Source organism: Bubalus kerabau, chromosome 20, assembly GCF_029407905.1.
Source record: "Bubalus kerabau isolate K-KA32 ecotype Philippines breed swamp buffalo chromosome 20, PCC_UOA_SB_1v2, whole genome shotgun sequence".
In the NCBI taxonomy this organism is placed as follows: domain Eukaryota; kingdom Metazoa; phylum Chordata; class Mammalia; order Artiodactyla; family Bovidae; genus Bubalus; species Bubalus kerabau.
Window position 1 is genome coordinate 8,113,633 of NC_073643.1, and position 23,030 is coordinate 8,136,662.

The window sequence follows — 23,030 nt, forward strand, 5'->3', positions numbered from 1 at the left end:
CCAGATAATGACCCTGTTCACCTGAAATGTCCAGAACAGGCAACTCTATAGAGACAGTGGTTTGGGGTTAGCAGGGGCTGGGAGAGGAGGCGGGTGGAGGAGGATGCTTGACTGCTGATGGGCACAGGGGGCTTTCCTTTGAGGATGATCAAAGATTCTAGGCTGATAGAGTGCTGTGGCTGCAAAACTCCACAAATATACTAAATTTATACTTTACAAGAGTCAATTTTACAGTATGTGAATTATATCTCAAATCTTTTTTAAAAGATGGCAGTCCTTGCTAGCTATTCGGCATGGGCAGGCATATTGTCATCCTTTCTGTCCTGACCTATAACATGTGGTAATAAATTAGTTGTACCTGCCTTGCAGGGCTACTGGGAGAAACACCAAAGATCACCCAAGAAAAGCCCCTCCCTTAGTATCTGCCACATAGAAATACGCTGAGAGAGCCCATTTACTATTATTTCCTTTTCCCCAAAATGTGCTCCCTTTGATTGCTATTCTCTTCCCTTTAAAAAAAAAAAAAAAAAAGTCAGGACACATTTTGTTACTCTTGAATGATTTTTGGCTATAGGAAGCTCAGAGCTCTTTCTACATTAAAACAAACAAACAAACAAAAAAAAACTTCCACTACCATGTGTGAAATAGATAGCTAGTGGGAAGCTGCTGAATAGCACAGGGAACCCAGCTCCAGCTCAGATGGCCTCGATAGGTGGGATGGGGGGATGGGTGCGAGGGAGACTCAGGAGGGAGGGGATATATGGATGCATATACCTGATTCACCTCCTTGTACAGCAGAAACACACACATTGTAAAACAACTGTATTCTTAAAAAAAGAATCCTCAAATACTTAATATAAAATACTGTAATATTCAAGAAAAGTTAGACTATGATAATTTGAATATAATTTAGGGAACCCAAATCCAGCACCACTACCCTACTAACACTCCCGTGACTCACACACATGCCAGGAGTGAGGAAGAGGAAGCAGAGCCGACATGATTATTAAGCGCTTCAAGTGCACTAAGTGCTTTATCTCCATCGCGACTTGTCATGACAGTGGCAGATACGGAGGCGGCAGCCCTGATTTCCCCACAGTCCTGGGTGTTAAGGACACAGCTGATGTGTGTGGGTGTGCGCACGTGCACACACACACCCTTACCGTGAGAAGCACGGTCATACAGGTGTGTCCTGGTACACACAGGAGCACTAGGAGAGCAGATCCACTCTGAGCAGGCAGGTCACGAGGGCATCAGAGAACTCTGAACCTGACGACCACATGGTTATTCACCCAGGAAGGAGAGGCAGAGGCAGTTCCTAGCGCAGCAGAAAGCACAGAAGCAGGAAGGATGGGGTGTGCCTGGGTGTGGGGGGCGGGGGCGCGAGTCTGGAAGAGCGTGTGCCTGTCGGTGGTGGGGGAGAAAGCAGACCTGACCTGGGAAGGGCAGCTCTAGACTGCATCTTAGGACAAGGGGGTAGTAAAGGTCGTGTGCCCCAGTGGGCAGCCCCACAGGCACCCTGCCCTTGCTCCTCTGCGCCTCGCAAAAGCGCAGACTATCTTTCCCAGTACGCAGCCTCGAGGTAACCACTGAAAACAGCTTGCTATTCACCTGACCCAGAAAAACCCCACAAAACTGTGCAAATCAAGAGCTTCATGCTCATCTTAAGAACACTTGTGAAGTTACCCAGGTGGTAAAGGATACGCATATTCAAAAAGCCACCAAGTATGTGAAGATGTCCCTAAATTTACAGAAGTGAGGGACCCCACTCTGTTGATCCAGTGAAAGAGCTGGTAAGTGTGCCCAAGTCCAACAGTAGACTGGATGCAGGGTGGATGACCCCACACGAGTGCTGAATTTTTACTGCACGTGTTCAAAAATGCAGAGTAGGACTTCCCTGGTGGTCCAGTGGTTAAGACTCCACCTTTCCAATGCAGGGTTCAATCCCTTGTCAGGGAACACGCAACATGCCACAGGGCTCAGTCAAAAAAAAAAAAAAAATTGGAAAAAAAAAACAAACCACAGACAGTAATGCTGAACTTTGGGGTCTAGATGTAGATCCCCTGAACAACAAGCACAGCCAGGTGAACAAAGCCCCCAAGATGGGGCGCAGGACTTCCAGAGCTCACAGTCAGATCAACCCGTACATAAGCTCTCCTGGTCACACTGAGATGATCCTGACTGAAAAAGAGCAAACTGGCCCTAAACAAGGAGAGGGGGTTGTACAGAAGAAAAAGGATATTCCAGGAGAAACTGAAGAAACAAAAACTTACAGCCGGAAAATAAATTCTGCAAAAAGATAAACGCAAATAAAAGTTACAAAAAACACCTACAACTAGTTTTCCTGGTGATGCAGAGAGTATGGCGAGGAATCTGAGCACTTGAGAACACCAGTTCCTGCCTTCACACAAGGTCAGGGTCCCTGTTGCACAGACAAGGCCATGGGAGAACTGAGAGTGAATAGGATGTTCAGTGACAAGGCTGGGGGGTAGATGAGAACTCCCGACCAGGAGGGTGCAGGAGAAGCCCTAAAGGAAGGACAGAGGGGTTGGGGAGTGCCAATCAACATTTTCAGATTTAAAGAAAACAAAACACTGTCTCAGCACAAGAACAGATTATACTGGACACTGGTAAGCTCCTCCTTGGAAAACATAAAGCCGTAACTGGAGCTTCATCAGCTCTGCCCTACAGAACCTTCTGTGGTGATGGAAAACTTTCTGTCCTTGTGCCGTATGGTACTGCAGCCATCAGCCAAGCGTGGTTCCTGAGCCCCTGCAAAGTGGCCAAGACTGAGAAACTGGATTTCAGATTTAATTTCAAATCATTTCCTTTTAAACAGCCTCACCTGGCCTGAGGCCTCCATACTGGACCGCACAGATTTAGGACCTATCTCTTGTCTGAGCATGCACACACGCTGCTGCTGCTGCTGCTAAGTCGCTTCAGTCGTGTCCGACTCTGTGCGACCCCATAGACGGCAGCCCACCAGGCTCCCCCGTCCCTGGGATTCTCCAGGCAAGAACACTGGAGTGGGTTGCCATTTCCTTCTCCAATGCATGAAAGTGAAAAGTGAAAGTGAAGTCGCTCAGTCGTGTCCGACTCTTAGCAACCCCATGGACTGCAGCCTACCAGGCTCCTCTGCCCATGGGATTTTCCAGGCAAGAGTGCTGGCATGGGGTGCCATTGCCTTCTCCGACGCACACATGCACGCTTGTCCTATTCCTTACAGCCACTCTTTAGACATGGGGAGCAGAAGGAGTTTGGGTTCCTTTCCCACTTTTGAATCATTCTATTACTTTTGAGCTGTTCAAACAGTTCAGAGGGATCTCAAATTTGTTTACTCATAAAAGAGAAGTGTTTGATGTCCTTTGTCATATTACTCCCCCAACTCTTAGCATTCTCTCAATGAGCCAGCAGCAGTGGCCCCTCTAGGTGAACAGAACTGGGGGCTGTTTTGAGAGGACCAGCTCACAAGTCTTCATGATTACCATAAATATTCTGGTGTTTGTTTCTGTGCAGATGGCGGGATAAGGTGGGGCCAGGACCAGATGACATCTTAAGTCCCTCACAAGCACGTGGTCTCAGAGTCTACAGATGCCGCTGGTCTAGTTCAGGCAGCAGGTGCTTCCTGTAGTAGGGTCCCCAGCCAAGACAGCTAAGCACCTCCCCAAGCCCTCTGGCTCACACCCCAGGGCAGCAGACAGTCGGGAGAGTTGCAGTCATTCGTCAGCAGAAACCAGGTTTCCTGGGAGAACCTATTAAATAGCAGCTTCACATCTCCTCCTCATACTTCACCCAAGGCTGTGGAATTCACACAGTCCGATCCAATTCCCCACCCACACCTCCCCAGAACAGATAAGCCTCCCCCAGAAATAGTCCACACATCCCCCACGCCTCCCCAGATAAAATCTCCAAAAGCCCCCCGCAACGGGATTCCCTGCACCTGGAAACATGGCTGCCAGGGGCGAGGTCACCAGCCCACCTACTCCTGTGCTTTTAGGATAGAAGGTATTCACAGAGCATGCTTTCCTGAGCCAGAGGGGACATGGAGGTGACCAGTGTGAGCCAGCTTGCCATCCCATCATTCTTCAGCCTCCATTCTCCTGTCCAACAACCCTCCCGTCTTGCCCTGATGGAAGCCCTACATCACTGAGACAGGGGAGGTAGACCAGATGTCCCACCAGTGCCCACTATCACAGGGGGGTTATGTAAGATGGGCAGGTCCTCACTAGACACTAGCTTCCAGGAGAGAAGAGAAGTCCTGCCCAGTCCTGGGGTCATCAGACCTCAGCCACTCCCCCTCCCATGGAGGAGATGGCGCTCTTATACCAAGAAGTCTCACATGAATTGTACATCAACAATCATTCCAGGGGAAGGAAAAAAAACAAAGGAAAAAGAAAGATACTTGTGAATTGGGCAGCTTCCACCATGAATATTTATATAAACACTCCCTGAAACTCAGCAGCTTTCCAGCTCATTCAAAACCTCCCAAGATTTATAATGAATTTAAAATCCTATACCGGACAATCACATTCCTCCATTTCTAAATCAGCATAATCCTCTACCCCAAAATTTGTGTTTTAATTTAGAATTCTCTAGCAAGGATGAGGAGGCCTAACCATATACCTATCTGATCTAACCACAGTGTCTTCAAACGCTACCAGATAAAATTTCCTAGGACCTACTGCACTCCTGAGTGGATGTGTTGGCTGGGATCTGCTCGTGGAAGTCAGCCTGGGAACCAGATCACTGGAGCCATAAATAGTAATGTGAGGATGGAGCCAGAACTGGGCCTTGTGACCCAAAGAAAGGGCTTCAAATACAATATTATGAACTACTTCAAATGCCCCCAAATATCTACTTTTCCCTACTTAATACCCCCATAGATTTTTTTTTTTAAGTTACCTTTTCCATATTTTTTAGATGGATCCATCTCAGGCAAGATTTCTCTTTTTGGGCCTTCACTGGTGGCTCAGTGGTTAAGATTCCACTTGCCAAGGCAGGAGATATGGGCCTGATTTCTAGTCCGGAAAGATCTCACAGGCCATGGAACAGCTAAGCCCATGTGCCACAACTATTGAAGTAGTGCTCTGCAACAAGAGCAGCCACTGCAGTGAGGAGCCCAGCACCCTAACTAAAGAGCAGATGCTCGCCACTACTAGGAAAAGCTCATGCAGCAACAAAGACCCAGCACAGCCCCAAATAAACAAATCTTAAAAAAAATAAAGTAAAAGGAATCCTCCTCCTAATGCACAGGATGCAGCCTCGATCCCTGGTTGGGAAACTTAAGATCCCACGTGCCATGCGGGCAACTAAGCCTGTGCACAACTCCTGAGCCCACGCACTCTGGAGTCCACACAACTCCACGAAAGATCCCACAGGACACAACAAACCTCCCAAGTGTCACAACAAAGACTCAACGCAGCCAAATTAATAAATAAAAGATATATACTCTGCAAATATTAAAAAAAAAAGACTTCCCGTGTTTCCTCGTTTCCATCTGGATCTAAACAACAGCAGGAAAACAAAGGGTGACAAGTGACAGGATGATAAAAGGAAGAACCTGGAAATGCTCTGAGACCCAGGTCAAGATCACGACCTTGCAGTCAGTGTAAAGACAAACCAGCCCAAACACAGAGGACAGACCCGTGGACGAAGCCTGGTCTCAGAGCCCCTCCTCAGGATGGGTGGGTGCCTCACGAGCAGAAGCGTGTGCTTGTGTGCACAGGCCTGTGTGGAAAAGACTGGAAGGACGGCCCCACACATGGAACCACGCGACCTCTACGTCCCTGCGGAGAAAAGGGTCTGGCAGGATACACACCACACAGTATCATCAGAGATTAGGTCTGCGGCTGGGATTGGGAGCAATTTTTTTCCTTCCTTATACTTTCCTATCTTCTCAATGTTTGGCATTGTGTATAGGAAACATTCACAAATTAAAAAAAAAATGCTACTTCCAGTACTGGGGGAAAGATGCCTTCACAAGCTGTCAGCGCTGAACCTGTAACAGGAGTATGTTTCTGGTGGGGATGGGGGCGCTGGTCAGAAAGGAGGCAGCTGAGCATAAAGGGAGCCCTGGGCACCCCCAGAGCTTCAACCCCATACCCACTCTCTCTCCCTGTGGTGGGGGTGGTTGGAGATTCGACTCTAGAGGCAGCGAGAACCATCACCTCCTGTCAAGTGTTCATCCTTTCGGAGCCGAAAGGTAAGGGAGCTGGTGTGTGTGCTCAGTCGGTTCAGTCACGTCCGATTCTTTGCAACCCTATGGACTGTAGCCTGCCAGGCTCTTCTGCCCAGGGGATTCTCCAGACAAGAATACTACAGTATGTTGTCATTCCCTTTTCCAGACAATCTTCTCAACCCAGGGATCGAACCCATGTCCCTCGAGTCTCCTGTATTGGCAGGTTCTTTACCACTAGTGCCCCCTGGTACTAACGTCCAGTTAGCATCAGAGGAGACTCATGAACTTAGTCTATGGGTCACCCTCACAAGCGAATACACCTTCCATGTCTGGATGAGAAAGGCCAAAGAAGTATTAAAAAATACCTTAAGTTTCCACCAAGTTGAGCCTCTGAAAATTCCTTTACCTGGCCAGAATGAAAGCTAGTAAAACTACAACCTTCAAAATCTGAATTTCCTTTAAACACTTCTCAATGGCTTGGCTATAACCTGGAATCTGTACTATTCATAAGTTCCTCTAACACGCCACCCCACCCTCCAATATCTGCTTCTGTTGATTTTGAAGGACCCTAAGTTCTCTGTGTGACCACCTGAAAAGAACACAGCCTACGGGAAGGCAGGTACACACCCCCAAAAGCATCAGAAACACGCCTGCTGTCCCTGAGGAGCTTGTCCAAGCGCCTAGGGCTGGACTGGTCATCCTTAAAGCCCTGTGCAGTCCCAAATAAATCCGATTTCTCTCAACACTCTCACCAGGTTGAGTCTGAAGGATAACCCCACTTCATCTGCCTAAATATCTATTCCAAGCAACAGTTGATTCTAAACCAAAAAAGCTTTTAAAAATTTTTATTAGAGTATAGTTGCTTTACAACGTTATGTTACTTTCTGCTCTACAGCAAAGTGAATCAGCCTCAGGTATACATATATCCCCTCTTTTTTTGGATTTCCTTCCCATGTAGGTCAATACAAAGCACTGAGTAGAGTTCCCTGTGCTGTACACTAGGTTCTCATTAGTTAGATATGTTATACATAGTATCAATAATGTATATATGTCAATCCCACTCTCCCACTTCCTGCCACCCCCCACCCACCCCTTGGTGTCCATACCTTTATCCTCTATGTCTATGTCTCTATTTCTGCTTTGCAAGTAAGACCATCTAAACCATTTTTCTAGATCCCATATATATGCATTAATATATGATATCAGGTTAAGTGTTTTTAAGTGGGTTTTCTTTTCATGTAGACCATTTTTAAAGACCATTTTTATTGAATTTGTTACAATATTGCTTCTCTTTTATGTTCTGGTTTTTTTTTTTAATTAATTAATTTATTTTTGGGGGCTAATTACTTTACAATATTGTATTGGTTTTGCCATACATTGACATGAATCTGCCATGGGTGTTCATGTTCTGTTTTATGTCCCTGGCATGTGGGATCTTAGCTTCCTGAACCAGGGATCAAACCCACACCCCCTATACTGGAAGGCAAAGTCTTACCCACTGGACCACCAGGGAAGTCCCACAGTATTTATTTTTAAAGGTAAAATTCCAAGCAGCTGTATGGAAAGTGTTCTCAGAGAGGATGAGAGGAACCCAGGGAAGGGAAGGCTTAACTTGCGTTCCCAGCAAGCACAGCACAAATTCAATAGCCAAGTCGATATTCACTTCAAGCCTAACTTAATTTTCACTACTTCTGCTTGAGCAGACTTGGACTTGATCATACTTCTGCTGCATTACAAGGTCTGTTCACAATTTAAAAATGATTCTTCCCTAATTGATCCCAGTTGCTATGCTCTAAATGAGCAGTGATGGCTTATCTTCTCTCCTACAGGCCCTAACTTCTAATTTATTATTTATTGGGGTTTTAAGTTAACAGATCAATCCAGATTCTTAAAGCTACTCCTTCAGAAAATCTTCAGCTTCTCCTATTTCTACTAACACTGGGTCTGCAGTGATCTCTCAAAACATCAACACACTTAAAACCAGTTTTCCCACCTCAATTCTTACACCCAGAATAAATTCCAAATGAATCCATTGTTAACATATGATAATTAAACTATAAATTCACTGGGAGAAAACTCAAGAATGTTTTCTTAATTTTGGAAAAGAGAAGCTCTTTCAAAACACAATGCAAATCCAAAACCCCAAAATGAAAATGTTTGTAAATCTGACTCCAAAAATATTCTACATAGCAAAAGAATGTATTCAAAGTCAAAATACAAATTACCTACTAGGGGAAAATACCTAGTACAAATGACAAGCAAAGGACAAATAGACTTAACACACATACAGCTACTGCAAATCAAGAAGAAAAGACAAATTCAACAGAAAAATGGGTGAAGGATATAAATAGGCAATTTACATAAAAGAAACACAAGTGGCCAGTAAACACCTGAAAATACACTCAGCTCCAGTCATGATTTTAGAAGTGAAAATGAAAATCACGAGGGTCCATTTTTTTATCTGTGAGACTACCAAAAACTCAATGTTCGTGAGAGCTACAGTTAGTGAAAGGGGGAAGAAACATCCTTACACACAGAACGGATGGAAGTGCAAATCAGGACAACTTTTGAAGAACACAATTTAGCAATGACTACGAAAATTTAGAAGACACATTCTCCATGACCCAGTACTTCCACTGATATAAATTCACAGACACACACCCCTAGAGGCACTAGAAGATGAGTGTCCAAAGATGTTTATTACAGCATCATGTACAACACCCACAATCAAATTAAGCATCCATCAGCGATGGGCTTAAAGCTCTGACATCCACCCCTCACAACAGCATCTGGCCATCCTAACAAGAGTGTGGTAGATGCAGATATCCAGCAGGGGAAAGTCTCCAAGCTATATTAGTAAATGAAAAGAACAAAATGTAGAACAGTGTGCATGATGGGATCCATTTGTATAAAAAACATCTGAGGTTTTTAACATCTGAGAGCTACAGATCCAGACACACACATACTAACATACACCTAAATTTACTAGACTGATTCACCAAAGAACAGTCACCCCCAATGAGCAACAGGTAAAGGCACGTCTTTTGTATCTTATCCCCTTGTGTTCTATTTTACAGAAAGTAAAACAATACATAGAAAAAGAAAATAACTTTATACTGCCCTGCCTAGGTATTTATAAAATATTGATGACATGCCCAGAACGCCTACTGTGATTGCCAGAGAATAAAGGAGGCCAGAGGAAGAAAAGCTTTAAAATTGGGGCCCTACCGTATATCCAGACAAAACAATAATTCAAAAAGACACATGCACCCCAGTGTTCACGGCAGTACTAGTCACAACAGCCAAGATACAGAAGCAACACAAGTGTCCATAAACAGATAAATGGATGAAGAATATGTGTGTGTGTGCATTCGGGCACACACACACACAGGAATATGACTCAGTCATAAAAAAGAATGGAACGATGCCCTTGGCAGCAGCATGGGTGGAACCAGAGATGATCATACTAAGTGAAGTAAGGCGGACAAAGACATATGATATCATAGAGGTGGAATGTAAAATATGACATAAATGCACTTATCTACCAAACAGAAACAGACTCACTGACATAAGAGACTGGCCTTAAAGTTGCCAAGGGGTACGGAGTGGGAGAGGGAAGGACAGGGAGTTTGAGATTAGCAGATGAGAACTATAATATATAGGAAGGCTAAACAAAAACTGTCCTACTGTGTAGCACAGGGAACTATATTCAACATCCTCTGATAAACCAGAATGGGAAAGAATATGAAAAAGAATGCATATATAATTGAATCACTTTGCTGCAGAGCAGAAATTAACACAACATTGTAAATCGACTATCCTTCAATAAAATACAGTTTTTAAAAGAGAAGAGGCCCTCCTTATGGTTACCCAGACGCCAGTGCGGGCAAGTCTAAAGGCATTACAGTGAATTCAATTGTAGTAAGCAAGTCAAGGAGAAGCAAGAAAAAAATGAAGAAATCATTTCAGGTTGTATTTGGGGGCAGAACAGAGAGGTATACCTATACAAGACATTTCCACGAGCAGACAGGTTACAAGCGACAGAATCCTAAGAAGTTTTAAGCATGGGTCTTCCTATCAGAAGCATGGAATACAGAAAAAGACTGCAACTGAATATCATAACTTAGCTTGAACTAATGATATAAAAGGGGTAGCCCTTTGAATAGTAATTTTAACAAATATTTCCTGCCCTGAATAAATTCATCAGGCAATTATTTTTTATACATTCTAATCGAAATATAGTTGATTTACAATATTGTGTTCATTTCAGGTGTACAGCAAAGTGATTTTTCTTTCAGATTATATTCCATTTAGGTTATGACAAGACACTGAATTCCCTGTGCTACACAGTAAATCCTTGTTGCTCATCTGCTTTATGCATATGTTTATACTCTTGAGAGTTCCCTTGGACTGCAAGGAGATCCAACCAGTCCATTCTGTAGGAGATCAGCCCTGGGATTTCTTTGGAAGGAATGATGCTAAAGATGAAACTCCAGTACTTTGGCCACCTCATGCGAAGAGTTGACTCATTGGAAAAGACTCTGATGCTGGGAGGGATTGGGGGCAGGAGGAGAAGGGGACGACAGAGGATGAGATGGCTGGATGGCATCACTGACTCGATGGACGTGAGTCTCAGTGAACTCGGGGAGTTGGTGATGGACAGGGAGGCCTGGCGTGCTGCGATTCGAGGGGTCGCAAAGAGTCGGACATGACTGAGCGACTGATCTGATCTGATCTGATATCTCTTAATCCCACACGTCTGTTTTTTTTTACTTTTTATTTCCCATTTTATTTTACTAGTCAATAAGTTTTCCTTACCATACTTCTAATATATCCCTTCTCCTCTGCCCCAAGTTTGTCTTCCAAGTCCGTTTGTTTCTGTTTTGTACATATATTCGTGTTATTTCTTAGATTCTACATATAAGCAATGTCCGGCTTCCCAGGTGGCACTAGCGGTCAAGAACCCGCCTGCCAATGCAGGAGACCTAAGAAATGTTGGTTTGATTCCTGGGTCAGGGAAGACCCCGTGGAGGGCACCATGGCAACCCACTCCAGTATTCTTGCCTGGAGAATCCCACGGACAGAGGAGCCTGGCGGGCTACAGTCCCTGGGGTTGCAGAGAGTCAGACACGACTGAAGCGACAGCATGCACGCATAAGCAGTATCAGATGGTTTCCTTTCTCTGACTTATTTTCTGTATTTAATGATAGGAGATCTTCTGAACAATCCGTGAGAATGCCCACTTCCTACCTCCTATACCTTGCACATCTGACCCAAGATCTCAGACTGAATCCTGAAGAGAAACTAAGCCCCACTTGGATGCCAAAGTACCCGAGAACACACAGACACACTTAGAGGCAGAAGCGCCTCAACAATCTGGGGTCTCATCTTACTTAAGGATCCGAGACAACGAGTCTTCGTGAACAGTAAACCAGACTCCTCTGCTGCCACCATGAAACCACCTGCTCAAGTTCTCTGCAGACCAACAACCAGCTGCCTAAATGGACAACACAGAAAGCTCTAAAAGTGTCTTTCCAGAATCATCTCCCATCAAGTGTATGCCTGCCCCCTCACTCTCCGTATAAGCAAATCCTCCCACTAGTCTCTCGGCTTTAAATGTAAATGTCATGGGACAAGTATGAATTCCTAATGGTGGTGAACTTTAAAGATAATATGGAAAACAGCTCCCCAAAGAAGCCGATCCTGGGCTGAAGGGGAGCCATCCTAGCTGGGGCAACCTGCCCCCGGTACCCCCCATTTCTGCAGTTACTTACCTTCGAATTCGTCTCCATGTGGTATTTGGCACAAGCTCGAAGCTGAGTCACCCAGAACTGTTTCTCTTTTGCATCAGCAGCTGAAATAGAGAAACAAAGGCTTGTAGCAATTGAGCCAAAACACATCCAACCTGTTTCTACACACACCTGAGGGCTTGGGGGCCTGGAGATGAAGGCAGGCAAGGCAAACACAGATTGTACTCACACCAAAAAACAGCAGACACCAAGTCTCAACCAAAAATCTCCCCCTCTCTTTTTAAAGAAACTTCTACCTGTGGCGGATTCATTTTGATATTTGGCAAATCTAATACAGTTATGTAAAGTTTAAAAATAAAATAAAATTAAAAAATAAATAAATAAATAAAATAAAATAAAAAAAAAAGAAACTTCTACAGTTCTATTGAGAAACTTAAAGGCATTTTCAGAATTTCATTTTCCTGGATGGAATTCACTGCACCTATCTATACAGGTCAATTTCTCCAAAAGGAATCACTATACTACTCTGGGAGTTGATGATGGACAGGGAAGCCTGGCGTGCTGCAGTCCATGGGGCCTCTAACAGTCAGACACAACTGAGTTGAATCAGTACACCTATATCATTTTTACAAAAATTCCTAAGGTGGTCCAATGGCTAAGACTCCAGGCTCCCAATGCAGGGGGCTGGGGTTCGAGCGCTGCTCAGGGAACTAGATCCCCCATGCCACAACTAAGACCCAACATAGTTAAATAAACAAATAGATATTTTTAAATTTCTAACAGGTTTTTAAAACAGCTTTACTGAGATAGAATTTACATACGTAAAATTGACCTGTTTTTAGTATGGAGCGATTTTGAGTATTAATATATTTACAGAATAGTAAATGTAGTGGCACCCCACTCCAGTACTCTTGCCTGGAAAATCCCATGGACGGAGGAGCCTGTTAGCCTGCAATCCATGGGGTCGCTAAGAGTCGGACACAACTGAGCGACTTCCCTTTCACTTTTCACTTTCATGCACTGGAGAAGGAAATGGCAACCCACTCCAGTGTTCTTGCCTGGAGAATCCCAGGGACGGGGGAGCCTGGTGGGCTGCCGTCTATGGCGTCGCACAGAGTCGGACACGACTGAAGCGACTTAGCAGCAGCAGCAGCAGCACAGAATAGTACAACTGTGACCATAATCTTGGTTTAAAATATTTTCAGGATCCCTCAAAGAATCCTGTTCCCATCATCAGTCTCTTCCCATTTCTCTCCTCTCACCCCCTCTCCATCCCTAGGAAACTGCTAATCTGCTTTCTGTCTCAGAGATCTGCCTATTCTAGACATTCCATACGAATGGCATCATGCATATGTGGTTTTTTGTGACTGCCTTATTTTACTTAGCTTAACATTTTTTGAGGTTCATGCACACTGCAGCATTTCTATTACCCTAACACATTTTTTTAAATGTGTCTTTTCAACTAATAAACACCAAACTCAGAAATTTCAAGCAGAAGAAAAATGAGTAAGATTTCCTGTCATTAGCAGAGTGTAAGAGGTGGAATTTGCTTTTTGGTGGGGCATGTCTAAGTGGCTGCAAAGATGCCCTGTTAAGACATCTTAACCTAGGACTTCCCGGGTAGTCCAGTGGCCAAGACTCTGTGCTCGCAATGCAGGGGCCCCGAATTCAATCCCCGGGTCAGGGGACTAGACCCCACATGCCACAACTAAGACCTGGTACAGCCAAATAAAAAAAAAATACCTTAACCCACACATCTATGGTCAAATAATCTATGACAAAGAAGGCAAGTCTACATTAAAGTTGGAAAGAGTGTCTTCAACAAATGGTGCTGGGAAAACTGGACAATTACATGTAAAAAAATGAAATTAGGCCATTCTTTTAACATCATACACAAAAATAAGCTCAAAATGGATTAAAGACCTAAATGGGAGACTGGAGACGAGAAAACTTCTAGAGGAAAACATAAGCCGAACACTCTCGGATGCACATCGCAGCAAGATCTTTTTCCTCCCAGAATAATGGAAATAAAAACAAAAATAAATGGGACTTAAACTCAAAAGGTTTTGCACAGTAAAGGAAACAATAAACAAAAAGAAAAGTGGATATGTGTGAGAGCTCAGTAGCCCAGTCATGTCTCTCTTCGACCCATGGACTGCAGCCCACCAGGCTCCTCTGTCTGGGGGATTTTCCAGGCAAGAATACTGGAGTGGGTTGCCATTTCCTACTCTAGGAGATCTTTCTGACCCAGGAATCGAACCTGCTTCTCTTGTGCCTCCTACACTGGCAGGTGGCTTTACCACTGAGCCACTTGGGAAGCCCCAAATGAAAAGACAACCCCCCACACACACAACACCTTGCTTCATTATATAGTGGGGTACCTAATATAGTCCTAGGACAAGTGCTTAAGGAAGGCTTCCCTGAAGAAGTAACCCCCAAATTCCCTCTTAAACCATGTTAACAATGTAGTCTGAAATGCTTAAGAACAATTTGGCCAGTTTTTAACCTACTGTGAAAAAGTATTTTCTACTTCTTTAAAAGCAGCAGAGAGGACCAAACATGATTGTTTTTAATGCTGCCACGTGGCTAATAGGAAGATCAGAGTACAGTGTTTCAGGGCCCCTCTGTTATCTACTGAAGTTGTACTACGGAGCTATCAGCCTTTACAAAATAAGCATTCAGCTGAATTATCATTTTAATATGTGTTCTCAAGGGTTACTATGATTGGACAGAACAAGGTACCAAATGCTGCCTCAGAGACCCTCAACTGTCCCCTAAAGAGACTTCTAAGGACAAGTCAACTGATTCGTCACAATCTTCCATCTACAGCCCCATCTCTCAAATATACAAACTCATTTTCTTAAGACCATGGATACATAACAGGGTCTCATAAAATCCAAATTAATTTAACTGCATAACTCACTGCATACATATTTTAAAAGAATACTGCATACATGTTGAAAACATTTTCTATGCAGAAAACAGAATGATTCCCCTATAAGTCTGTACTTTTTACGAAAATGAACCTCAGTGTCATTTGTCAATAAAACACAGCTTCAGGTAAAGAAATCTGGAAGTGTAGACCCAGTGAACCTCAACTCCAAAGAAAAAAGGATTTTTGCAAAAACTAGAGTCATTTTCCTCAGAAACATTGCTGGTTTGTGGCAGTACCCAAAGGCTCTGCCCCAAAAACATTCCTCAAAGCTGTGCATCTATTAACATCAAGATTCATCTCTACGTGAAGCGAGATGTGAAATGAGAAAATCGATGCCCAGATCCTTGGGGGATGGACGAAGGACCAGCCAGAAAGCCGCGGGAATGTATCCTGCATTTGCTGTAGTGGATAAGTTTAAGCTAAATTTAGCCCTTATTATTAGTTCATGCAGATAATAAAACTTTTATGTTTGCTACTAAAACTATCCTAAAAAAAAAAAAGTTTGGGGCTTGATAATCTAGAGAATAACAACTAAAAGGCAAAAAGATGTCTCCACTGGCAAACTGGTTAGACTGTTCTTCTGTATGAAGCTGTGTCATCTGTATAAACCCTGACAGCCCTGGGGTAGGGGGAGGGAATGCCATTAAGTTTTTCAGCTGCTATTGTTTCTGCTTTGACAATTTATTAAGCAATAAACAGCAAAGCGAAACCAAGGACCATATAAATGCGGGACATGCACTGCATGAATCTCCAAAGAAAACATGGCTCTTCTCATGGTTCCCCCAAACTCAAAAACTTTCTTCAACTAAGGGCATTTTTATTTCACAAGTTTTGGGGACTGTTTTATAGATCCTGAGATACGACTTGTATACAGATAATAAAGGAACCTCAGGGAATTCTCTGGTGGTCCAGTGATTAGGACTCTGAGCTTTCACTGCCAAGGACTTGGGTTCAATCCCTAGTCAGGGAACTAATACCCTACAAGCCTTGTGGATTGATCAAAAGTTATCGTTCAGTTGCTAAGTCATGTCCAACTCATTGCAGCAACTCACAGACTGCAGCACACCAGGCTTCCCTGTCCTTCACTATATCCTGGAGTTTGCTCAAATTCACGTCCATCGAGTCAGTGATACTATCTAATCATCTCATCCTCTGTCACCCATGTCTCCTCCTGCCCTCAATCTTTCCCAGCATCAGGGTCTTTTCCAATGAGTCAGCTCTTCGCATCAGGTGGCCAAAGGATTGGAGCTTCAGCATCAGTCCTTCCAACGAATATTCAGGACTGATTTCCTTTAGGATTGACTGGTGTGATCTCCCTGCTATCCAAGAGCCTTCTTCCAGTCAAAAGAAAATGAAGTACAAATATAATAAAGGAACTGCAGCTAAGCCTACCCCTTGGTAGCAAAGCCTGGAGGAAAGTCAGCAAACACTGGCCTCTGAGCTGGGGAATCAAAGCCCTCAGTCTGGTTTTGCAAAGGCCGACCCACCACTGTCAGCCCCCAGGTCAAGCACAAAGAATGAGGGGCCCTTTCTTTGTACTCAGCCTTCCCTTAAATAAACATGTTAAAAGGCGTGGATTTCCCCAATGGCTCTGCGGTTAAGCATCTTCCTGCAATGCAGGAGATGTGGGTTTGATCCCTAGGTCAGGAAGATCCCCTGGAGGAAGAAATGCCAACCCACTCCAGTATTCTTGCCTAGGAAATTCCATAGACAGAGGAGCCTAGCGGGCTATACAGTCCATGAGGTTGCAAAAAAGTCAGACATGACCGAATGGCTGAGCGCACACAAGAGGTGTGATTACCAGCCACCTCCCAGCACTTAATACACACTTCTTTCCTCAGACCTTAACAACACTGATTGTATGTGTGTGCGCACATGTGACCAAATGCACATCTGGGGGTCGGTTTTGTTATTCTATGAGAAGACTATTTTTCCGGCAATGCACCTATGACAGAATGCTGGTAGAATGGTCTAGCAATCAAATCACGTCACTGCAGACAAGTGTGCCCCATCTGAAAACCTGTGCAGTGCATATGCCTTGATGCAGGTGGTGGCTAGTTCTTCCGTGTGTGTGTGTGTGTGTGTGTGTGTGTGTGTGTGCGTGCGTGCGTGCGTGCGTGCGCGCGCGCGCGCGCGCTCAGTCGCTTCAGTTGTGTCTGACTCCTTGTGACCCTATGGACTGCAGCCCACCAGGCTCCTCTGTCCATGGGATTCTCCAGGGAAGAGTACTGGAGTGGGTTGCCAAACCCTCCTCCAGGGAATCTTTCCAACCCAGGAATCAAACCCATGCCTCCTGCATATCTTGCACTGCAGGCAAATTCTTTACTGCTGAGCCACTGGTGAAGCTTGGCCCACAAGCTCCAGTTGTGGCCAAATGCTGGGCTCCTAGCTTTCAAGAAGCAAAGAGAAGGGGAGACAGTAGACAACAGGAAATAACACCAGTTGTCTTTTCACCAGGGTCTAGGGCCCCAGAGGGTTAAATAAAGTTCTAGTAGGGGAAATTCTCTGGCGGTCCAGTGGTTATGACCCAGCGTTACCACTGCTGAGGGCCTGGGTTCAATCCCTGGTTGGGGAACTAACATCCCACGAGTTGCTTGATGCAGCCCCCAAAATAAAGTACAAGTGAAGGGGCCTTTACTAACAGCTGGTTCTAGAGAAACTGAGTGGAGGGCACCATGACCATTTTCTAAAAAAAAAAATAAATAAAAGATTTGTTATTTTGCTATTTATTTATTTATTTATTTGATGTGGACCATTTTTAAAGTCTTTATTGAATGTGTTACCATACTGCTTCAGTTTCATGTTTTGGCTTTTTGGCTGCAAGGCCTGAGGAATCCCAGCTTCCCCAGTCAGAGATCAAAACCTCACCACCTGCATTGCAAGGCAAAGTCTTAGCCACTGGATCACCAGGAAGGTCCCCACCATGATCCCTAAAAGACTTGTTTGGACTTCCCTGGTGATTCACTGGTTAAGCCACCATGCTTCCACGGGTTCCATCCTTGGTCCTGGAAGATCCCACATATCATGCAGTGCAGCCACAAAAAAAAAGTAGAAAGGGGGGGAAAGGTTTATTTTATCTTTAGAGCACAGCCTCATGGGCACTGAAGAGTCACTATATAAGGTACAAGCAAATATATACTGAGCTAATATGAAAAATCCGCTGAAGTCCTAAGGTTCAGCCAGCTTTGCGATCACTCATCTTGCATTTTCCTTAATTCCTTGGTTAATGAGGACAAATACTTCCTAATCTCAGCTCCTCTCCTCACCTCAAGGGGAGGAGAGGCAGTGTCTGTCACCAGAGTCCTCAAATACGGCAAACTGGTAAAGGTGATTTTTTAAAAATTGAAAAACCAGAGCGCCATCACCATGTTAACTGTGAACCCGAGGCCCGTCTGCACACTTCCCGGGAGGTGAACATACCTCTCAGTTTGTACATCTCCCCGTTGGCAGCGTACACGACCAGCATGTGGGGTGCTTCGTCGCTCAGGGACACGATGGCGCCGGAAAGAGACAGGGCTCCTCGAGGCTTCTGGTGCTTGCTCTGCTCGTTCACAAAATACTGCAGGATGCCAGCCTCGAAATCCAGCACGAAGTACCTGGGCGGAGAGATCACAGGGTGTCGGTTTTCTCTCCCAGCAAAGGAGAAGAAGAACTGAATCCTTATGTTGACATCAAGGGTCCCGATCCAGGATGCTGGGAGCTAAAAATCCCTGCCAGACACCCACACAAGCCAACCCTGGGTAGCGAGAGAGAGTGATTCTTAGGTCAGAATGGAGCTCGTCGTGGCTCCTGAACAAAGGCCAGGCCCATTCGGGATATGGTGCGATGCCCACAGATACACATGAGCCTCAAAATGGTAAAGAAGCGCAAGGCACTGGGATACAGAATCTGGTAACAAGTTCGATGTGACTTCACGGGAACACCTGAAATTCACACCCCGGAAGTAGCAAGCTGGGCTGGGCTCCGGGGCAGCCTGGGCGCTGTATGGGGCCTGAGCCCCAGGGCTGGGCCAACCAGGAACTAGAGGTGCTCACAAAGCTCTCTAACCTCCAGCGGGTCCTTCCACAGGGCACTTTTCACACAACAGGGCAAGAATTCCCTCTGCTCTGGGCAGCCACAATGCCACTGGAGTCCATAACCAGGGGAAAAACAGAGGAACTGCTAGTTGTCTGAATGGCTCAAACAAATCTTGGGAGCTGAGTACCTGGCCTATCGACACTCACAATCTATCAGCAGAAAGTAGTCCAGACAACTTGCGCTTCTCCACAAGCCGTCTTCATCAGAGACCCACACTTCCCCTGGAGCCCAAAGGCTCAGCATAGCCCCTGCCTGCTTTCCCCGCCTCCCACTGTCTGCTCCACCCATGCCGGCTCCCCCAGCTGCCTCCCACCACAGGGCTTTTGCTCATGCTCTTTCCCCACGTGGAGCAGTTATTCAAAACAACACTGACTCTCTGTGCAGCTGGTTTTCGCATCAGCATCCCAATGCACCATCAGTGGGTTTCTCTCATTAAAGAAAAGTCCAGGAGGTGACCCACAGCCACACCCAAGCCACAGAACCAGTCTCAAATCAAATCATGGTGCAATTAAGGAAGGAAAAAAGTCAGTCCTTCATTAGCTTGAAAATACTTGCCACTCCTGTGTCTAGAACATGGTTCCTTCCCCTATTTATACCGCACGGTAACTTTAGGAACAACTCAAGTGCCACCAACTTGAGAAAGCTTCTCCTGACCAGGTCAAATCCTCCCACAAGTTCTCACCTGGAACTTGCCCCTCATGGCCTTGGCCCCCATGGGAATTTACATTTACAGGATTATCCAATTTACTGTCTGGTTTCGGCCCCCTCCCCCGACTCTACCCTATCCAGAGACAGACAGCGCCTGACACCTCACTGATACTCAGTATTTATTAAGTGAATCAATGAAGGGGGAAAACTACCAGATTCCTACCAGATTCCAGTTTTCAATCCATGCACCCAAGCAGCTGGGTCGCCACTGGGAACTCGCACAGGCACTTGAAAATACGTCCCATATTTGAGGGTTACACAGTGAGGCTTGCAAGTCAGACACCAAGCACGCAGACAATCCAGCCAGTTTGGAATCTGCAGGCACACGCAGTCCATCAACATGTAACTGTGGTTCTTAACACAGAAGCATATTGTGCTTTTATGGTGATTATTTTTTCAAATGGCTACTGAGTTGTTAGGACATAAATGTACATGAAGCTGTTTGCAGATGACTGCTTTAATCAATGAAACCGCGGGGCATTTTCTTAATCTCTAAGCACCACAAACTAAGAAAGTGTACAAACTGCCACCCTGATTCTCACAGTATCCGACAGACAGCCATCATTATCCCTCAGTTTTCAGGGGCTGGGACTCAAAGAAACTCCAAATCCAAGTCCTGCTTGTCTGTGTCCACACCCACACCTGGTTCAGTCCAGCTCGCAAACTCTCTTTCGAGTCTCCCACAAGTCCTCCTTCACCACCTGCTCCGGGTCACCTCTCCTTACCCACTTAAGTGCTTCATTCTCCAAACCTTCCTGCTCCAAGAGAGCGAGTGCAGCTGAAAGTCCCCCTGCCTGCCCACAGAGGCGCCACTGCATCCCCAGCCCACAGGGCAGGCACACCCGACAACCCAGGTCTCAACCCTCCAGAATGCCAGTTCCTCCAAGAAATCTTCCACTCTTAATTATTTGTAACATTCCAAATGTCCTGGACAAGACTATCTTTTTTACCTCTCTCCTCCCCCCTTGATCTCTTTTGGGTCATAATAATAAGGCTATATACTTCTGGTCTCCACCACTGCTCCTGCTGCTGCTAAGTCACTTCAGTCATGTCCAACTCTGTGAGACCCCAGAGATGGCAGCCCACCAAGCTCCGCCGTCCCTGGGATTCTCCAGGCAAGAACACTGGAGTGGGTTGCCATTTCCTTCTCCAATGCATGAAAGTGAAAAGTGAAAGTGAAGTCGCTCAGTCGTGTCCGACTCCTAGCGACCCCATGGACTGCAGCCCACCAGGCTCCTCCGTCCATGGGATTTTCCAGGCAAGAGTACTGGAGTGGGGTGCCATGGCCTTCTCCAGGTCTCCACCACTACCGTGGATAAATCAAGATACAAAAATGCCTTTGTGGGCCAGGACTCTTCAAAGTGTGGTCCCGGGCCCAGCAGTAGTATCAAGCTCACCTGGGAGCTTGTTTGAAATGTAAATCCTTGGGCCCCATCCAAGGCCAGCTGGATCAGAAACACTGAGGAAGGGGTCAAGGAGGCGTCCAGGTGACTCTGATGCAGCTCAAGTTTGAGGAGCACTGGTCTAAACTAACAGCACATCAGCAAATCCCTGCCCACTTCTTCCAAGAGACATGAGAGGAAAGGACAGAATATATCTCCCAGTTTTCTTTGTCGGCATGTGTGGCCATGTGAACTGTGGCAACAGAATGTGAGCGGAAGTAAAATGCAGGACAGGCACACAACACACACTCACTCACACAGGTTGGAATGGAGACATCCTGTGGGGCCACTGGGGATCCACAATGAGTGTGCCAAGGACCCCCAGAGAGAGCAGCCTGGGACCCTGAATCACAACCTGGAGGAGAGCCACCTGCTAAAAAACACCCTTATTTCTACAAGGATGAGAAAGAGGCTTCTGCTTATCTTATGCTTCAGATCTGTGATGGCAGTCAGCCTGGCAAATTCACCAAAAATCTTTTCAAAGTGTCTATTTTCATGTCCTTCTACTCCTCCTTTCTGTGATGTTGAAGGAAAGTTAACGGATCAAAATAACCTGGAGTTAAAGCTCCCCTCTGGGTCCTCCCCACCATGCTATGCAAAACAAAGAACTCTCACCAGAAGGAAAAAAAAAATGGACATTAAGGTTGATTACACTCAGCTCCCAGCCGGTCCAGCCCCTGGCCGAGCTCCAGAATTCCTTGCCCCAGCCGTTTAAGAGATAACTACTCCGAACAACCTTGGGGAAGAACAGGCCCCTTAAGACAGTAGCTTTCCACATACATGCCTATATATACTTCCTCTTTTCTCAGGTCAGCGCAGCAGCTCACTAATCTGACTGCTGCCCCGTCTCGCCTCATTAAAGGTGATCTGTTCCTGTAAACTGCCAGTCTTTCCAAACCTCGCCTTCTCTAACTCCCTTACCCTACAGATGTGAAAACCAAATTCTATCCATGAGAGAGGAGTTGCGGTGATTTCTGAGCCACCAGGGGTCACGTTATTCAAATGCTGACCCTGCCTTCTCTTTAGGAGTCGTGGTTTCAACGTGGCCTGGATTTCCTGTCATGGTGACTGCCGGTATGCAGACAGCTCCTGGCAGATCAGAGCATTGAGAGCAATAATCTGTCGAGTGTAGGGAAGGAGCCTCGTCTCCAACTACAGCATTGTGTGTCTCCAGCCCCTGCATCCCTCCCCGCCAAACCACCCTGGCAGAAGTGCAGTGTTCCCCATCTATAAACACGCCCCCTTTACACAGAGGAAAGCAGAAAAGGTAGTGTACAACCTCAACAGGCTTCAAGGAAAAGGCGTAAGCCAAGTTGCCGTCCACACCCTGACCCTCCCCATCCACCCTGTGCCCTTGTTGGAATGGAGAAAGACTCAACACCTCTTCCCTTCCTGCTCCGTCCACTCATCACCCAGGCCCATTAGCCTTTCCAGCTCCCAGAGGCAGCTTCACAAATTCATCTCATTCATACCAACCAAATATTTGCAAAGGACATTACTAAGAAATGAACTGAATTCTGGTTTTTTTCCCCCCTCAATCAGGATGACAGAATAACCCAACGAGCACAAATCATGCAGGCTATGGGAACACATGAATGATTTTTCACATTACCTATTTCAAAATGACATCTTAATTCTAATCCCCTGCCTCAGACAAAAAACAAAAACAAAACACACCTTTCCACTGCTTCCTAAAATAGTTTCAATGAAAATACAGGTTTGAATCAGGTGCACTAAAGAAGGTTATCATTAATTTACTTTTTTTCTAAAGACAGTTAAAAGTTCGATCCTATTTGGAAGGAAATGATGGGAGACTATCCGATTAAAAATTGCAACAGATTAAACATAAAGTGTTCTTCCAGGACCGCCTTTGAAAGTTGAGTTAGCAGCTGTCACGTGTAGGTAGGAGCTGCCCACCCAGCATTAAGAAACGCATTGCC

At 45.5% G+C, this 23,030-nt stretch overlaps 1 protein-coding gene across 7 annotated transcripts in view; it reads right to left on the minus strand.

Annotated features, from left to right (window-relative positions):
- Positions 1-23,030, minus strand: part of OSBPL10 (oxysterol binding protein like 10) — a 333,676-nt gene that overhangs the window by 213,622 nt on the left and 97,024 nt on the right. For all 7 annotated transcript variants that reach the window (XM_055558423.1, XM_055558427.1, XM_055558426.1 and 4 more), the window contains exons 2-3: positions 18,284-18,459; positions 11,953-12,032 (exon numbers count right to left, since the gene is read on the minus strand). In XM_055558423.1, the coding sequence (XP_055414398.1) occupies positions 11,953-12,032; positions 18,284-18,459 (256 nt within the window). The remainder of the gene's footprint in view (positions 1-11,952; positions 12,033-18,283; positions 18,460-23,030) is intronic.